At 37.8% G+C, this 18,144-nt stretch overlaps 1 protein-coding gene across 4 annotated transcripts in view; it reads left to right on the forward strand.

Annotated features, from left to right (window-relative positions):
• The window catches only part of ZNF236 (zinc finger protein 236), a 124,418-nt gene that overhangs the window by 38,873 nt on the left and 67,401 nt on the right, over positions 1-18,144 (forward strand). For all 4 annotated transcript variants that reach the window (XM_063076788.1, XM_063076789.1, XM_063076791.1 and 1 more), the window contains exons 4-9: positions 910-1,088; positions 3,739-3,863; positions 6,808-6,980; positions 9,098-9,241; positions 11,919-12,122; positions 13,304-13,532. In XM_063076788.1, coding sequence (XP_062932858.1) covers positions 910-1,088; positions 3,739-3,863; positions 6,808-6,980; positions 9,098-9,241; positions 11,919-12,122; positions 13,304-13,532 — 1,054 coding nt within the window. The remainder of the gene's footprint in view (positions 1-909; positions 1,089-3,738; positions 3,864-6,807; positions 6,981-9,097; positions 9,242-11,918; positions 12,123-13,303; positions 13,533-18,144) is intronic.

Genomic DNA, 18,144 nt, shown 5'->3' on the forward strand with positions numbered 1-18,144 from the left:
CATATGGATTGTTTTATTTAACTTTATAACAACCCTGTTGGAGTAGGTGTTATTATTATCCCTATTTTATAGGCATACAGTGGGTGAAGCTCCCAAGTTCATGTAGCTGGTAATTGGCAGCTTGAAGATGAGTCTAGACCCCACTCCAGAACATGTAGACCAACATTGTCAAGGGAAATGTAATATGAGTAATTTAGATGTTCTAGTAGCCACATTAAAAACATTTTTTAAAAGTGAGATAAATTTTATTAATATATTTAATTTATTAAAATATATCCAAAATATTATCCATTCAGATAATAAACATTAATGAGCTATTTCACATTCTTTTTTTTTTTTTTTGCACCGAGTTTTTGAATTCCTGTGTGTATTTTACACACATTCCACCCCTCAGTTCAGACTATTCCTGTTTCATGTGCTTAGTAAGGTACATTTGGGCCGAGTCTGTAATCTTCTCTGCCTAAAAGCCAAATTCGAAGAACAATGAGGTATATCCATTTAAAAACTTACGAGCTGTCATTGTCTTAAGGTGGTCTATTAAGCCATAATCTCAGTTTGAATTCTTTCTGCCCTTTTCTGGTGTTGAACTCATTCTGCTTCTTTAAAGTTTTCACAGAACAGACAGATCACGGGCCAGATACCCAACAGCCGATTTGAAACAGAAGTCACTTTGCTCAAAAATTGTATTGTTCTCTCAACCTTTTTCCAGCATTTCCATCTTTTTCTTCTCATAAAGAAACAACTTTTATATATCAAGATTTGGATATAATGATACATTTTTTGAGAAGCGAAAATCATGCTTGTTTCAGAGGAGAGAATAGTTTGTAGATTGATCGTTTACGATACTAGTTCTAGAAGTCATGGTTTTGAAATATGTTCTCTGCTCATCAATGGCGTTCTCTTTTCCAGAACCTCATCTGTTCCGAGTGTGGGGACGAGTTTACTCTGCAGAGCCAGTTGGCCATACACATGGAGGAGCACCGTCAGGAGCTGGCTGGAACCCGCGTTCATACGTGTAAGGCCTGCAAGAAGGAGTTTGAAACCTCATCAGAGCTGAAGGAACACATGAAGACTCATTATAAAATTAGGTAAGACTCACTAGTTGAGCTTGATTAAAAAATCTATATAGTATGTCTAAAGTTGGCATAGTTTGCTACAATCAATTAAAAATATTTGCTGCTTTAGAATAAGAACACAGCAAAGTGGAACCACACAGCTAATTTGGTATGGTGTCAGACTGTCTTTTATAACACGTATAGTTCATGTCTGTAGTAGGGAAGACAAGTGTGAAAATTAATAGGTGTCAAGCTGTATGGGTAGAAATGTTTAGCTAGTATTATAGTATTAAAAGCTTTAGAACATAGTACCGGCAATACGTTTTTTATGGGGAGGCAACAAAGTATGTAAAGTAGATTTATAAAAGCCTAATTAGCACCCTTTTTAATGAATTAGTTTATTTATAGCACCTAACTGCTGAGAATTCATCTATGCCTGACACTGTTCTTAGTATGTATAGAAATATGTATATTAATATATAAAATATTTATATATTTATATATAAATATAAAAACATAAATGAATAAATATATTAATGACCTCATTTAATCATTACAAACAACCCTATCAAGCCAGGGTATTTTTATATACCCATTTTGCAGATGAGAAAACCTAGATTAGGGAGATCAAGTAACTTTCATGAGGTTTTTACAGCCTGTAAGTCAAGATTTAGAGATTTAAATCCTAATTGTCTGCTTTTAGAGCTCATGATCTTAACAACCATGCCTATGTTTGAATGCATATATGATTTAATCCTAGTCAAATTTAACATGTTTTTCAAAATTTCATATCTCACGCATTCCTAATTATGTGTTTTTACTGATATTCCCATTTCTTAATAAAATGAAATAAGGAGTTCTTCCTGGCCCTGGTGCTCAGGTAAGTCGATGGTGACGATGAATTGTCACACTCATTTAGCTAATTTCCCCAATAACTCAAAGGCAGTATCAATTATTATTTTAACTATTATCAGCTTAGCTTGCTACCCTTCCAAGCCCAAATGGGTAGGAAATATCTGTACTTTTTAACAGTAACAGGAAGTCCCACCCCAGTTAATTAAAGTTTATAAAATGCCTGAAGACTCTGTAGTATTTATCCCTTTGCTTTTGTGTTTTAGAAATGTGGATGAGCATGTTCATAGGATCAACTGTCTCATCTTTCTTTTTTATTTGATCTATTCTTGACTAATGTGGTATCCATCTAATACTTCATTTTTTCAGTGATTTTTAAACCCCCCAAATATAATTCATGTTCTCTGTACACACTAGATTTTATTTTGAGGAAGTTTTAATGAAGACATTTTTGATGTTTCTTCTAAGGTTTTAGAGAGATGATTGTAGATGTTTAGGGGGTCGTTAGGCTCATAGACAGCCCTGGCTTCTCTCTTGGTCTTCCCCAGTTTGAGACAGACCAGACGATGAGGCCCCATCCTCACGAAGCTATTATTTAGTAGGGAAGATCAACAATGACCTTGTGAGTGGGTTAGTCAGTTCAGCAGCTTCATATATATAGTGTTGAGAAGGAAAGAAAACCAGGTTGATCTGGAGTGGTGGTCGGGGGAGGTGGCTGTTTTGCACAGACCTTTCTGAGGAGGGCATTAGAAAGGAGACTTGGAGGAGGAGAAGGAGCCCTGTAGGTCCAGAAGGGCATTCCAGGCTGAGCAGAGAGCAGTTGGCAGAATCTCAGGAGCAGCTGACTGTGTGTTTGAGAAACAGGAGGTGCGGTTGAGAGCCTTTTGCAGAGGGGAGAGAGTGCAGGCCGGGGCTGAAGGCTTCCTGGGAGCACGGTGTCTCGTTTGTATGTGGACAGCTGGCCGTGGGAGGGTTTTACGGGGAAGCTTGGCCCGACCAGACTGAAGGATATCACTGTGGCTGCTGTAGGGGCGAGAGTTGAGGCAGGGAGACCCTTTAGGAGGCCATCGAAGCAGAAGGCTGGAAAGACGCTGCTGTTCCAGGTTCTCGACAGGCACGGGGTGTGAGTGATGGTAGCACATGGGAGTGAGTTTCAGTCAAATGAGCAGCGTTTCCAGATGGACGTGATGATGCTAGTGTGACTCCTGAGGTTTAAACATGCACAACAGGCAGTTTCCCTTTCCTGACATGCAGAGGAGCAGGTGGGATCAAATGAAGAGCTGTCTTCTGCATGTGTTAGGTTTAGGCTGCTGGTGAGCTCCCCCGGCGGGGTGGTGCAGGGTGGTACAGGCCGAGAGCACTGTAGGGCTCAGGTTTGGAGCAGGTGTCAGAGTGGCTGGAAGTAGGAGTTTAGAAGTCAGCCCCTTCTATAAGGTATTGAAAGCAAGGAGACTGGGGAGATAGCGCAGACTTAGTGCTGACACAGAAATTATACCTGACGTGTCTTTATGTGTGACCATCAGGGGTACAGCTTTGTCTAGAAGAGACATTTTGCTCTTCCCCCCACCCCACTCCAACTGCAGTTTTTTGACTTGAAAAAACCAAGTTTCTCTTTTCATCAGAAATAGAAAAAATGAATTTTATGATATTGAATACAGAAGTCTCATACATGTATATGTGTATATGTCACATGTTTGTATATATATATGATTGGCTTATCATTAAAACATGTTCTGATGACCAGCCAGCTAAACTTTCCAGTAGGATTTCATTTTGAAATTGTAATGTAAGAGAGGTGACTGAATATGTATTCTCCCCTGTGTTGTACTAGGGTATCAGGTACAAGGTCTTATAATCGGAACATTGACAGAAGTGGATTCACATATTCATGTCCACACTGTGGAAAGACATTTCAAAAGCCAAGTCAGTTAACTCGACATATTAGGATACACACAGGTATGAAAAACCTTTACTTTTGGATGATTTATTATGGTTTATTATGTGCTTTAGTACTAGCTTGACCTGGAATCTAATCCTGGCTTTCCCATAGTTTGCTGTGTAATCTTGGTGAAATTAATCTTTCTGTGGTTTCATTTCTTCACTTGAAAGATGTGAATATTCTGTCATATGATTGTCCTACGTTGTAAATGGAAAAATATATGTAGTGCTCATAGCAAAGTGCTTGATATATGGTAAGCTGTCAATAATTGGGAGTTGATATTATTATTATTAAGGTATTTATTCACTCATTTAATTCATGAATATTTGAGTGTTACAATGTGTCAAGATGTTGCACTAGGCTAATTAGATCTAAATTAATGAAGAAAGCACTAGGTCTTCATGTTCTGTAATTTCACCTCACTAACTAGGTTGCAAAACATTAAAATAATGAAAACTTGGTTTCTCCCTACCTTACCTTGTTCATTTGTTAGTTTTGCTGGGATGTTTGAAAGTGAGCCCGGCATTCATGGCTGAATACTCTTTGCCATCTTGTAAAAAACAATCAGTTTATGATATTGCATTAGTAACACATGATCTTTCCTAGGGAAGGACAGAGGAAAACCGGGCGAGTAGTGACAGTATTTGGAATGAAAGTGATCCTTGCTTTGTCGTTTTGTTTCCTTCCATACTTGTGATTTGGTTTCCCTTTACAGTGACAGAGTAAGGAAGCTCACAGCTAGTTGGCTGGTTGCTTGTCAACCAGTTCTCATTATGCTACATTGTTTTGTTTTTTTTTTTCTTTTCAGTGTTTTCAGTGAAATATCTCTATGTAGAGAGTATTGTAGAGTCATTTAGACAATTTCAGAGTTGTGTATATTTCTGTATAAAGTTGATAGTTTCAGAGTACCAGCTTATGTTTATTTTTTGGAGCAAGGGAAAAAGAAAATAACATCTTTAGAAATGTGATAATACATTTTATTTGTAGAGTATTAGGCTCTAGTTTATCTTCTTTGAAGTTTCATTTTAAAAAATAGTTTAAAAAAATGTTATATACTTTATTCAAAGTAGAGACATACAAAGTAAAAAGTAAAGAGAATTCTTCTCAGGCCTGCTTCTCAGATGTGATCTACCTTTAATAGTTTGGTATCTACCCCTTTTAGATTTTTTCTCTGCGTATGTAGATCCACACACATCTTAAGTATACTGTCACTCGCAGAGATATGCATACATGTAATCTCACATTACTGTATATGATTTTGGGATTCTATACGTACTCTTCCTGGCACTGAACTTTAAAAACACACATGATTGTTGTTTGGATTGGCCTGTGAGCTGCCCAGTGTACTGGGAAAGTAGGTTATCCAGACCCTAATGGGCTATTGCAGGCCAGTTCATGTAAACAGCAGGCAGTCTGGGCCTGCGAGGGGTGGCAGCGGCCACCTGCACATGCCCAACACCCCCCATTCCCGTGTGCTCCTGGTCTTGGCATGGCTGTGCCCCATGCTGCCTGTGATGATGTGATGGGAGCGACCCCCCTGGGGCCCCGTCCAAGAAGGGTTGAATGAGTGCGCCTCAGGCATTGCCATCCAGAGCAGGAAGTAGGTCTCTACACAGCAGTCCTGTGACGAGGACCCCGGCTTGTACCTTGCTTCCAAATTGCCGGCCCCTCCTCTCCTGCAGCCCTGCTCCCCCGACTGAAAGCAAGGCCGCTTCCTATCAGCATACCTTCTCCAGGGCTGTCACAACTCACTCATTCATTTAACCCTAAGACTGTCCAAGAAGCAGGGATCTGATGTTATTTTATATTTCTTAGGGAGTGAAAATTTTGTGAAACCAGAAATTAAACTGGCCTTGCAATTCGCTCCTACCTTAATTTTCTCTTTTCACTCGTTCTTTCATCCAGTGATACTTATTGAAAGCTAGTATGTGTGAAACACTGTTGTTGGTACTGAAGCTATAGTAGTGCACAAAACAGACCAAAACCTTGCCATTTGAGAGGATATTTTCTGAGGGAAGATGGATAATAAGTAAAATGTAAAAAGTCAAATGATAATAAGCAGTGTGGAGAGAAATAAAGCAGAGGAGGAGATTAGGGATTCCCAGGATGGATGTGGAAGTTTTAATGTTAAATAGAATGCACTGGAAAGTCATTACTGAGCAGGTGATTTACAGCAAAGACCTGAAGAATATGAAGGATCAGGCCTTGTGGATGCTGGGAAGAACAGTCCAGGCAGAGAGCATTCAGGGACCCAGAGATGGAAGTCTGCCTGATGTGTTTGGGAGCAGCAGAAGGTTGGGGGAGGGAGCGAGGATGGTGGGAGGTGAGCTGAGACTCTGGGAACCACAGCACGGGGCTCTGACTCTGGCTGCATGGGGTAGTCATCAGAAGGTTTTGGGCAGACCAGGTGACTTGCTCTGAGTTAGATTTTGAAAAGGGTCTTTCTGTCTGCTGTTTTGAGAACAGCCTGTAAGGAGCCAGGGTGGAAGCAAGGAGTCCAGTTAGGAGGCAGTTTCTGGAGCTCAGTGATGGTATGGTGCCTTAGATCAGCATGGTGGCTGTGGATGTGGAGCAGTGCTGCTCTGGAGATAGTTGGCAGGTGGAACCAGCAGGATTTGCTGATATATCAGCAAATGATATATTTGTGGGCACAAAAGAGAGGAAGAAAAGGTAAGGATGTCTCTCAAGTTTTTGGCCTGAACTCCTAAAAGGATGGCATTGACCGGGGAAGGCTGCAGTGGAGCATGTTTGGGAGGTGGTCAGGAGTTAGTTTTGGACATGTTAATTTTGAGATTTTGAGAAGACAGCTGTAAATATGAGTCTAATACTCAAGGGGGATGTTTTGGCTGGAAGGATATATATGGGGTCTTAAGTTTGGGTAACTTGAATATATCTCTTTTTAATCCTGAAGATGCTCACACAATATGGAATTATATTTTGATCATTTTTCTCCCTTTCTAGGTGAAAGGCCATTTAAATGTAGTGAATGTGGAAAAGCTTTTAACCAGAAGGGGGCACTGCAAACCCACATGATTAAGCACACAGGTGAAAAACCCCACGCCTGTGCCTTTTGTCCTGCCGCCTTTTCTCAAAAAGGGAATCTTCAGTCACATGTACAGAGAGTTCACTCAGAGGTAAACACAGCGTTGGGGGTGTACGCAGTAATCTCTTGAGTTAATGAGCAAACCTGAGACGTTCTCTTCCATTTTAAAAAAATGCAGATTGAGTTTGTGCTGATCAGACCCTGTCTTGGAAAACATACTTATAGGATATATATTATAAAAATATATTTATAGGAAGCTTTTTGGTTTATTACATATGGAAGAAATATAAAATACTATCTTTTTGTCTTCTTGCTGACGATATTAAAGGTTCGATGGATAAATGTTTGAAAATACTCATGATAACTTTGTTAGTTAACAATTTATCAGTCTGAATAATTTATCTCATCCCTTCAGCAGACTTGAAATGCAGATGCTATCAAGTGTAAGAATTTGAAAGACAAGAAATAAAATTGAGAAAAAAAGTATTTTTCTATTGCTAATATTGCTAAACTTAGGTTTGGCCCCATGTGGCACTTTTGTGTCTCCTTTGGACAGAGCCCTGGCTTACTTACTACTGTACTTCACGTTAACTATTTCAGCTAAATGATGTTCACAGTTTTCTGTTGTAATTTTCTGTGGTCTGCAGATCACACTGATTTGTAGATTCTCTGATAGTGTTTCTGTTAAGGAGATTAACTTTTGCTCTTACTAATTATCATGATTTGGTGTCTTATGTATGGTTGAATTGTAGAATACAAAGAAATATTTAAGCAACACAAATACTTTTATCATGGATCAATTTATTCTATGGGCTGGCTGGTTAGCTCAGCTGGTTAGAGCACATCCTTATAACACCAAGGTCAAGGGTTCATGTCCCCAGACCAGCCAAAAAGAAAAAATTTATTCTATGAAACTATTTCATGTAATGAAAACTATTATATTCTTAAAAGCAAATATGTGTCTTTTTATTTTGTTCCTTGGAGTAATACCTTAAGTAACACTTAAGTGAACTAGGAGTTAATAGTACACTTGGACCCAAACTTAATAAAACGAGAAGTAGAAGTTGTCTTAGATCTTAGATAAGCAAAATAAAATCTAAAATGAAAAAAATCTGCACACTTCACATAGATTTATAAACAGATTCAGAATTCCATACACACTGAGTTACTTTAAAAAGTCTTTCTATTATCTAAGACACAGAGACATTGGGAAGGGCATATATATATTAGTGAGGTACTGGTAATGTGAAGCGGGGTTACCTTTAGATCTCAGGAGAGCACATGTGGGTTGTATGTGTCATTCTTGTGGTGTTGCCTCTGAGTAGAGATGATTGCTTAGGAATGATTGTATCTGCGTACAGCCACAGAGATAGCACATGGAGCCTGAGCACAGCTCTGTGGGATGCTCGGCTGTACTCCCAAGTTTAGAAAACTCCTTCAGGGGCCGGGACACTGGGGCTGTACTGTGATGGATTGTTCCAGAAAGGGCCTCTGGAGATTGGTTTGTAAATATTATCCAATCTTGTGAGGAATCTAATTCTTAAATCTGGTCCTTCATGAGGTGCTGAAAATAGAATGGAGTCTTGTTTAAGTTTAGAGAGGCCAGTGGGTTTTCGGGTCATCCTTCATAATTGTAACTAATGCTGGGCTTGAGTAAAAGCAGAAGAATATTTTAGATGGTTTCTTTGTTCACAGATGTTCTGCTTCTGGCTTTTTCATAGCTTTTAAAATTAGTTGTTGGAATGGAATATCAAAATGGGTGACGAAAAACTTATACACTGTGTGACAATCCTTTCTAACATGTATGTTTTGGTCCCTGGAAAGCTTACTCAGAGTAATATTTATATCTAATTGTCTAGCCTTTGTTACTGAGCATTGTATTTAACCATTTAAGAAATTGAGAACATCATATGTCAAATATTTTTTTTTTTTTAGATTACAAAACTGAAAAATGTTTTTTCACTCCTGAATCATTTCTAATTTACAGAAAAGACTGAAATTTCAATTAATCTCTTACTAGAATATATTTTAAGGAGTTGGACTATTGAATCTACAGCTATCTTATTTAAATGAAAAAAGAAATGTTGAAAAATGTAGATTATTTCTATCATTTTGAATGGAATGGTAAATTATGATTTGCTATAACTTAAATGTTTATCTAATAATTAATTATAAAAAAAATATCACTTTTCTTTTTTATTCCTTAAGGTCAAGAATGGACCTACCTATAATTGTACAGAATGTAGTTGTGTATTTAAAAGTTTAGGTAGCTTAAACACTCATATCAGCAAGATGCATATGGGTGGGCCACAAAATTCAACAAGTTCTACAGAAACTGCTCATGTCTTAACGGTAAGTTTAGAAATTTGGTTTATAGAAGAATTTTTAAACTAAAATTTGTTATTTTAAATATGACCTTCAGAAATAAATATTTAGTACCAAAAGGGTGCTAAGAAAGTTGCCTATATGGTGATAAGTTGCTACTTTTTTTTTTACATTTGTGAAAAAAGTCATCTTTTTACATTTTAGAAGAGTATGATTTGAACTTGTAAAAAATAAGGCAAGATGTAATTATTAATTTATGAAATTATGATTCCTATAGTGTTATTGATGATTATTGAATACTCTATATTTACATTATTTTATTAATAATTTAAGAATTTATATCCTTTGTGGGTAAGAATTATTTGTTCTTTTTTAATGTGAAAGTAATAATTTTCCCAAGTCTTTGGGCTTTTGGGAAGCTAAATTGTATTTTCCAGTACACGTATTTAAAAATTGTATGTTTCTCAACACATACACGCACACTCAGGGACACATCACACGTAGACACATGGGGACACATAGACGCACAGACACACATGTACACACTTTTGCTCTTTTTTTGTGGGATTCTATAGGTCAGCCTCTACCAATTGCTTCTTCTACACTAACTTCTCAATTGATCATAAAAGGCAAATCTAAGCAAAGAGTGTGGTATATTAGAAGTAGCAGACGTTAAATACCAAAGTCCCAGAAGTTTTAATGTGTGCTCACAGACGCAGCCAGCTGGCAGCTGGTGTTGTCAACATCTGTGTTCCTACCAGTGTGGAAAATAAGCCTAGTTGGCATTCGGTTTCTAAACATCAGGTTCACTTTGCTGTTTGTTCTTGCATCTTTGGACAATTTCTGTTTATTCTTGATCAAAAATAATGTTGTAAAAAAAGTTATAAAACTATAGACTAATTGAAGAGTCTAATAATTAAGTCTTGAAAATTCTATTTTGGACTTTTTTTTTTTTAAATAAAATTTTCAATGTGTAAGTCAACCAAATATTAGAGTTTTCACCGTTTCCTTTGGCAATATGCAAATCAAAATGTAGATGTAGTGAATAACCTGGAATGAATGATAATCCAGATCACTTCAAAAATTTATATTCTCAATAACGAACAGAAAATGTAGTATAAGGGTTTAGAAACCGGGAATCTACCCTACTTTGTACCCTAATTTGGGTATGAGAAAGCGTTATAAGTTAAGTTGTATACATTCTTTTTCAGGACTGTCTAGGAATCAACATTCAGCCTCCTGAGTTGATTTTACATGTTTCTTATTTTGCCTTTCACATTTTCTAGCTCTTGGCTTTTTTACTCTACTTTTGAGACGGTTCTTCAGTTTTATCTTATGACCCTTTTTTTTTTTTTTTTTTTTTTTTGGTGAGATTTTTAATTCTGAGAGCTGTCCTGTGTGAGCTGATTGTTTCTTTTTTCAGGACTTTTTTTATGATTCGATGCACCTCCTCTGAAATCTAAACATTTTCTTTTTAAAAGTTTCCTTCTGCTCATTGAGTTATCTGCCTTGAGTCAACATCCTCTCTGCCCCTGCCCTGTCTCACGCATTTAGAATCTTTGGTTGCCTGTCTTTATTTCAGAGCAAGGTAACAGTAAGCCTGTGGGTGTGCACGTTTTATGCGTGGACAGTGCTTGTGGGTCATCAGGAGTCATTTGCAGTGTGAATGCCAAGGCATGAGCTCTTTAACTTGGGGGACCGTGGTGGCAGGACACAAAGGACTGTGTATTTAGTCTAGAGAACTAAATGCCATAAATGGTGCCCTTTTTGTTTTTTTTTTTTAGAGGCAATCCCTTGTCTTTTTGCCTAAAGGCACTTGTTCTATGGACAAAGACAAAGGGGTTCATTTTCAGCCCTACGTATTTTTTCCCACTGTCTTTTTTAAAAAAAATTAATAGACTTTATTTTTAGAGCAGTTTCAGGTTTACAGAAAATTTGAGCAGAAAATACAGAGAACTCCCATGTACTCTCCCCCCCCTGCCCCCTTAATTTCCCCTCTTATAACATTGCAGTGGTGTGGTACATTTGTTACAACTAGTGAATAATCGTTGATATATTAACTAAAGTCTGTAGTTTACAGGAGGGTTCCCTCTTGGTGTTGTGTATTCTGTGGGTTTTGACAGATGTATAGTGTCTTGTGTTTACCATTACACTATCATATAGAATAGTTTCACTTCCCTCCACAGTATTTTGGATATGGCATTTCAGATTCCTGAGCTTCTTCGGGAACCAAACTGGATCCCTCTTTCACATAGCCCCTTCCTTAGATTTTCTTGGCTGTCTCATTATAGAGCATTTGTTCCTCCAATCTCCCTGTTTTTCAGAAAGTTGTTTAATTTTTTGGACCACAGTGGTTTTTTTGTTTTGTTTTGGAACTTTATACTTGCTTCATTCTTTCACCTCATTTAATACATTAGCCGGAAGATGAGGGTTTGTGAGCTCAGTCTGCCAACATGAATTGGTAGTCTCTACTGCTCACTTAAAAAATGTTTAAAAGAATTGTAGTACAGCAGTTCATTGAGTATGTTCATTTAAGAGCCAGTCTTGTGCCTAACACAAAAATCAGTGAGGCACTGTGTTTAAATTTTATGTCTAGGATACTGTTAGAGCTTAATGCTTTTAAGGAGGGTATTTACTATTTCTTTTTCTTTTTCCGGTAAAAGAGCAAAATTGTGTTTTTAGTGAAAATGTTGCTGTGTTTTAGGCCACACTGTTTCAGACGTTACCTCTTCAGCAGACGGAAGCCCAAGTTACGTCAGCCTCAAGTCAGCAGAATTCTCAGGCAGTAACCGATGTCATCCAGCAACTTCTGGAACTCTCAGAGCCGGGGCCTGTGGAGTCACACCAGTCCCCTCAGCCCGGGCAGCAACTAAGTATTACAGTGGGCATCAGCCAGGACATCCTCCAGGTGAAGCACCTCTATCTGCTGGCGCGAGGCTTCTGCACTTGCGCTCTGTCAGAAACCAGGGACTGTTACTGAAAAATAAATATGCAGGACTTGTCCGAGTAAAGGTGTCCTGATTAAAAATGTGTCTGAGGGCCGGGCCCGTGGCGCACTCGGGAGAGTGCGGCACTGGGAGCGCGGCAACACTCCCGCCGCCGTGGGTTCGGATCCTATATAGGAATGGCCGGTGCACTCACTGGCTGAGTGCCGGCCACGAAAAAGACAAAAAAAAAAAAAAAAATGTGTCTGAGTCAAAAAAAATTACAGTGGAACAAAATTGCTTATCTAATTGCTTATGGACAGTGCAGGATTCTAAATGATTTGTTAATGTATAAATTTTTAAAAGTTGAAAAAACTAACCATTTCTCCGTAAGTGAAATTACCTGAAAACAGTGGGCTTTTCAGAACTTGTCTTTTATGTATCCTGTTGACAGAGGCGAAGGAAATATTTTATTTTTTCTTAAGTTTCTGGTGCACTATTTTGAGATAGTCAGAGGTGTTTATAATTCTGAGTTTTAACAATGGCTTTCTCTTAGTGGTGTGTGAACAGTCTGTGCACCTGTGGGAGAGGAGGAAGAAAAGGGAGCACACAGCTCTTTTCCGATTGCTGTACCCCCAGTCCAGCATTACATCACAAAATTTCTCCATCTCCAAACAGCGGTGGCCTTCTTCTTCCCTTCCCTCTCTCTATTATTTGTTTAAACTAAACTTGGTCCTATACCTTCATGGTAAAAAATTCACCAGGGATATAAGGAATCTCAGATGTCAGGCCACAGTCAGTATCTTAGGGGTAAACCCAGTGTAAGTTATGCCCTAAAATAGGGATTCGCAAATATGTTTAGACAACCGGAGTTGTTTGAGGTAAGATTTCTAAAAGTCAAATTAATTAATTTCCTTTAATTTAGAAATGTAAATGTGGTTATCACATATTTTGGATGGGGGTGAGATGTTAGTTATTAGGAATGTTACAGCTTCAAAGAGTTGGAAGCCTCGGTTGTAAATGATTACTTGGAATTATAGGTTTTTATTTCTTGAAGTGGAATTAGAATTCTATAGGTAAAGCTTTATGACATCTTTGTGATTGATATTGGTAGGCAGATTTGGGCCACTTTATCTTCTAACCTTTTAGTTTTGTTCTGTCTTAGCAAGCCTTAGAAAACAGTGGGCTGTCTTCAATTCCAGTTGCAGCACCTCCTAATGACTCCAGCCATGCCAGGACTAATGCCACGCCGATTCAGAATCCAGATATTGCCAATGTTTCCAATGAACAAACTGACCCTACAGATGCAGAGCAAGCAAAAGAACAGGAAAGCCCAGAGAAGTTGGATAAAAAAGAAAAAAAGATTATAAAGAAGAAATCACCATTTCTACCTGGTAATTTTAATATGCTTTAATACTTTGACATTTCAGATAGCATGTTGCTTGTTTATAAAAAACATGCCCATATTTGTTGAATGTTTTGAATCTAACTGTAGTTGATTAGTATTTAAAATTAAAAAGGATGACAAGTCATAAATTTTAAACTTATCTCTTTTCTGTAAGTTGTCTTCTTTCCTGTAGTTTCTCCTCACTGGTCAACAGGACTTACAGTCTGACTGTTCTCCTTCTGCTGTGTTCAGGCCTCTGTTAGGCTTTGGCTCTGTTAGTTTCTCTTAGTTTGTCTTGCCCAGGTGCTTATCTTGGCGCCATTGTCCCAGAAGCCTCCTGGCCATTCTCTCCCTCTTCATCCCACCCGAATATTCCATTGGATGAGCCCACAGCACAGCTACCTCTTGAACTCCTCAGTCCCTTTGCATCGCACACCTAGCTCCTGGCACAACCTGCATCCCAGTCTTCCCTCCCACCACTCTGCTGAGTACAAACTTACAGGCATCCCTTGTTTTATTGCTCTTAGCTTTGTTGCATTTTGCAAATACTGTGTCTTTGTACAAATTGAAGGTTTCTGGCAACCCTGTTTCTAGCAAGTCTACTGGAACCACTTTCCAAAAGCTTGTGCCCACTTCATGTCTCTTTGTCACAGTTTGGTAATTCTTGCAATATTCCAAACTTTTTCATCATTAATACATTTGTTATGGTGATCTGTGATCTTTGATGTCACTGTTGTAATTGTTTTGGGGTGCCAGGAACTGTGCCTATGTAAGATAGCAAACTTAATCGATAAATGCTGCATGTGTTCTGACTGCTCCACTGACCAGCTATTTCCCATCTCTCTCCCTCTCTCCAGGCCTCCCTATTCCCTGAAACACAGCAGTGTTGAAACTAGGTCAGTTAATAACCCTGCAAGGGCTTCTAAGTGTTCAAATGAAAGGAAGAACTGCTATTTCTGACGTTAAATCAAAAGCTAGAAATGGTTTCATTTTCTATGCAAACCACTAGAACTTTCTGCATATCAGCAATAAGGCTGTTCTGCTTTCTTGTCATTTGTGTATGCACTGGAGTAGCACTGTTAATTTCCTTCAAGAACTTTTCCTTTACATCCACAACTTGGCTACTTTTTGGTGCCAGAGGCCTAGCTTTTGGCCTGTCCCTGGCCTCCTACATGCCTTCCTCACTAAGATTAGTCTCTGAACACCCCACCATGCTCAATATGGCTCTTTGCAGAGGAGAAGGCACTTACTAAATCTTTCATGAATAAGATAGACTTACTTCTTTTGGGCAAAACTGTTACTGTAAATATCTCTTCCGGGAGTCTTGGGGAACAAGTGGTTTATTGCTGCAAAGCATGGAATGACTTTGTCATCTGTGTTAACACTTCTTTCCCAGAACGTATTTTCTCATTTATGAAGTGTGACTGTGACGTCCTTGTTTCTCAGTCCACACAGCACTGTAGTCCTCCTCTCCTTTCTCCTTGATCTGGCCCTATCCTCCTCACTTGAAAAATAGGGTGCTAGAATCTAAGCAGTTTATCCTCCGGGTTTTCTGTATCCATCCAGACAAGAGAGGCAAAAAAAGGAGCCATTTCCATATATTTGAATAGCTGTAAGGTAGCCCTACAGGTTACAGTGTTTTGTGTGTTCCTCATAAACTGATGCACGTCCACAGCCTGTCTGAAACCTCTCATGAGTTACTGTTGGCTGTTGTCTTCAGTTATCATGCTCAATTAAAGATATTCTCATATGGATGTAGCCACTGAGTGAGGAGCAGTGAACGGCCCTCCAAGCAGAGAAGGTGAGCTTCACACCTGTGACGCCCCCCAGACCCTCAGGTGCTGGGAACAGTGCTCTCTTCTGCACAGAGTGCTAGGTAGGGAACTTAGAACGGAGCATTATTGTATGGAGCATGTGCTTACAGAGTTTGTAAAGATTGTGTAAACTAATTTATGGAGTACTTGAATAAATTAAAAGCTTATATAGAGTACTGAGCAAGTGTATGCCAATCTAGTTTTAGATTAAAGGTGATCCTTAGTACAAATTGGAGCCAACTCTTTTGTTGTTGTTTTTTGAGTGTCTTTCTGATACCGTGATGAGAAAATTATTGGGGACATATTTCTGTACAAAGATAATTTTCTGATTAAAACTTTCCAGTGACCAGGACACTTTTAACATAGTTATTGTTTCAGAAAATACCTCTCGAGGGACAGAATACTATTTGATATCCTAGGAAGACTGTGAACCAAACTATTCTTGTCCCGGCAGAAATAACGTTTTCTTAATTATATACACAAGGTGATGCACTCTGCTGTGTGAAGTTATTGCTATTTGATTTACTCAGTTTTGTAAGAGTGAATGTTTTTGGTAGAATTTGCTTTCTTATTTTAGGAGGTTTGTATATTTAAAAATTTAACAAATGCTTTTGTATTTATCAATAACTCGTGATAGATAAATCATTGTGAGTTTTTAGTAAAGTTTGAAATTTCTTATGGTGAAATCTGGGCTGTCTGGAAATCATGGTGAAAGGTGTTTTGGAAAGCTGATGATTTATTCCTTTCCATATGAAATGGTGTATTGCAACTGTTTTGTGTGGAAACCTTTCTAAAAGCTGTTGCACACTCTACCTTCTTAGACCAGAATGTGATCTTGTTAACCATTTCTTGGCAACTTAGGATTCTTGCTGCGAACTTCAGTTACTGTCCTGATCTATCACAGGCTGGCATCCTGTTGACCTGTTGCAGCACATGGGCTCCAGGCTGCTGAGCTTCTCAGGTTCACCTGCTTTCTAAAAATATGTTTGTTATCCCTTGTGTGTTGTTTTCAATTCCAGCTAACAACCCTTCCCCCACGTTCTTATTTTGCTGCTTGTACTCTGCCAAGTGCTTATAGCTCTGATAAATTTTATTTTTATAATTGCATAAAAACTAAGTATATATTTATTCTTGGTGAGTACCTTTGCAACCTTTGCAGATTTTCTAAAACTAAAGTGTGTGAACATGTTTGGATTTTTACATATACTTTGAATAATTCAAGAGGCCTTTTTTTTTTATTCCTGCTTTTCTTTCTCTTTTAGGGGGTCCTATATAGTAGAAATAAAGATTTCTTTATTCATGGTTCATATAAGTTACTTGTTATTCTATATCATTTCACACTTTTTATTTGAATGCACTTTAGAGAAACTTAAAGAAATTCTTATTCATTTGAATGAAGTTGGATTTCATTTAAAAATTACATGATTTATCTGATTTGTGTAGAATTCCTTGATAGTAAGATATTCAGAGTTTATTAGATTTTCTTTAGGTTCTATTTTGAATGATATAATTTATAATTAAATATAAATATCTTAAGACCTTTAATTTTTTCAGTGATAATCTGGTTTTGAGCTAGACACCAATTATGTACTAAATATAACATAACGCACTGTAATATACAAGTATTAAAAAGACAGCTACCTAGGAGACGTTCGTTACGTAAAGAGTCAGAGCACAGGCAATGCGTGCCAACATAGAACAGTTTGTAGACTACAGAGGCAGACTGTCAGATGATCGCTCAGTTAAAGGAGTGCTCTAAGTAGAGATAAGAGTTATCACTGGGCTGTAGTGAGAAAGCGAAAGCTTTTACTGAGTGTGAAGGAGGAGAACCAAGTATTAATAGAAATTGGGTGAAGCAAATGGAGTGTTAAGTTAGATTCAGATGAGGTAGGAGAACATTCTGCTCTAAGGATCATTTTAACAATTCCATTTCAACTGTTTTTCCATATTGCACAGATCCCCCAAACTTTGTAGTATTAAATTTTGTTAATATATTACTAATACTTTCTGCAAATCAAACACTTAGAGGTGGGTGATTTTGGTTGTAGTCACACAAACATACACACGCACACAGATTCATAAATTGCTGCACTGGTCGAAAGAATGAAATTTTAACCATCATCTGTTACCCAGGTTTAAATTTTAGAAGGGACTTGAAAAGCCATTTGCTATCTTTTCATATAGATCCCTGTTTCTTTTTTCTGTTGGATGTTTGTCTTTTTCTTATTGATTTGTTTTTTTGTTGTTTATTGTTGTTGTTTATATGTGTTTCAAATATCTTCTCTAGTTGAGCTTTTCTTTTTACTCTCTTTAAGGTGGATTTTGATGAAAAGATGAGTAGAGATGCTTACTTCTAATTAAGTTGAATTGATCAGTCTTTTTATTTATAGTTCATACGTTTTGTGTTTTATGAAATCTCTCCCTACCCATGTTGGATTTTCCCACATGTTCTTCCAAAAGTATTAAAAATTTGCCTTTCACATTTAATTCATTAGTTCACCTGGACTTTATTTTTGTGTATGATAAGAGGTAGAATTGAAATCTTATTTTTTCTGTATGGTAAATAGTTGTCTAGCACCATTTATTGAAAAATCTATCTTTTCTCCTCTGATATGTAATGCCAATTTTGGTATAGGTCTGGTTTTCATCTGTGTGTGTGAATAACTCTGGGCTCTCAGTTCTGTTCTACTTATCTGTTCATCTATGTTAATTTCAATACCATGCTATCTCCACTACTTTATAATAATACTTGTAACACATACAAGTAGATTTTATCTTCCTTTCTCTCCAGGTCTGCCTTGGTTT

Source organism: Cynocephalus volans, chromosome 13 (assembly GCF_027409185.1).
Source record: "Cynocephalus volans isolate mCynVol1 chromosome 13, mCynVol1.pri, whole genome shotgun sequence".
NCBI lineage: Eukaryota > Metazoa > Chordata > Mammalia > Dermoptera > Cynocephalidae > Cynocephalus > Cynocephalus volans.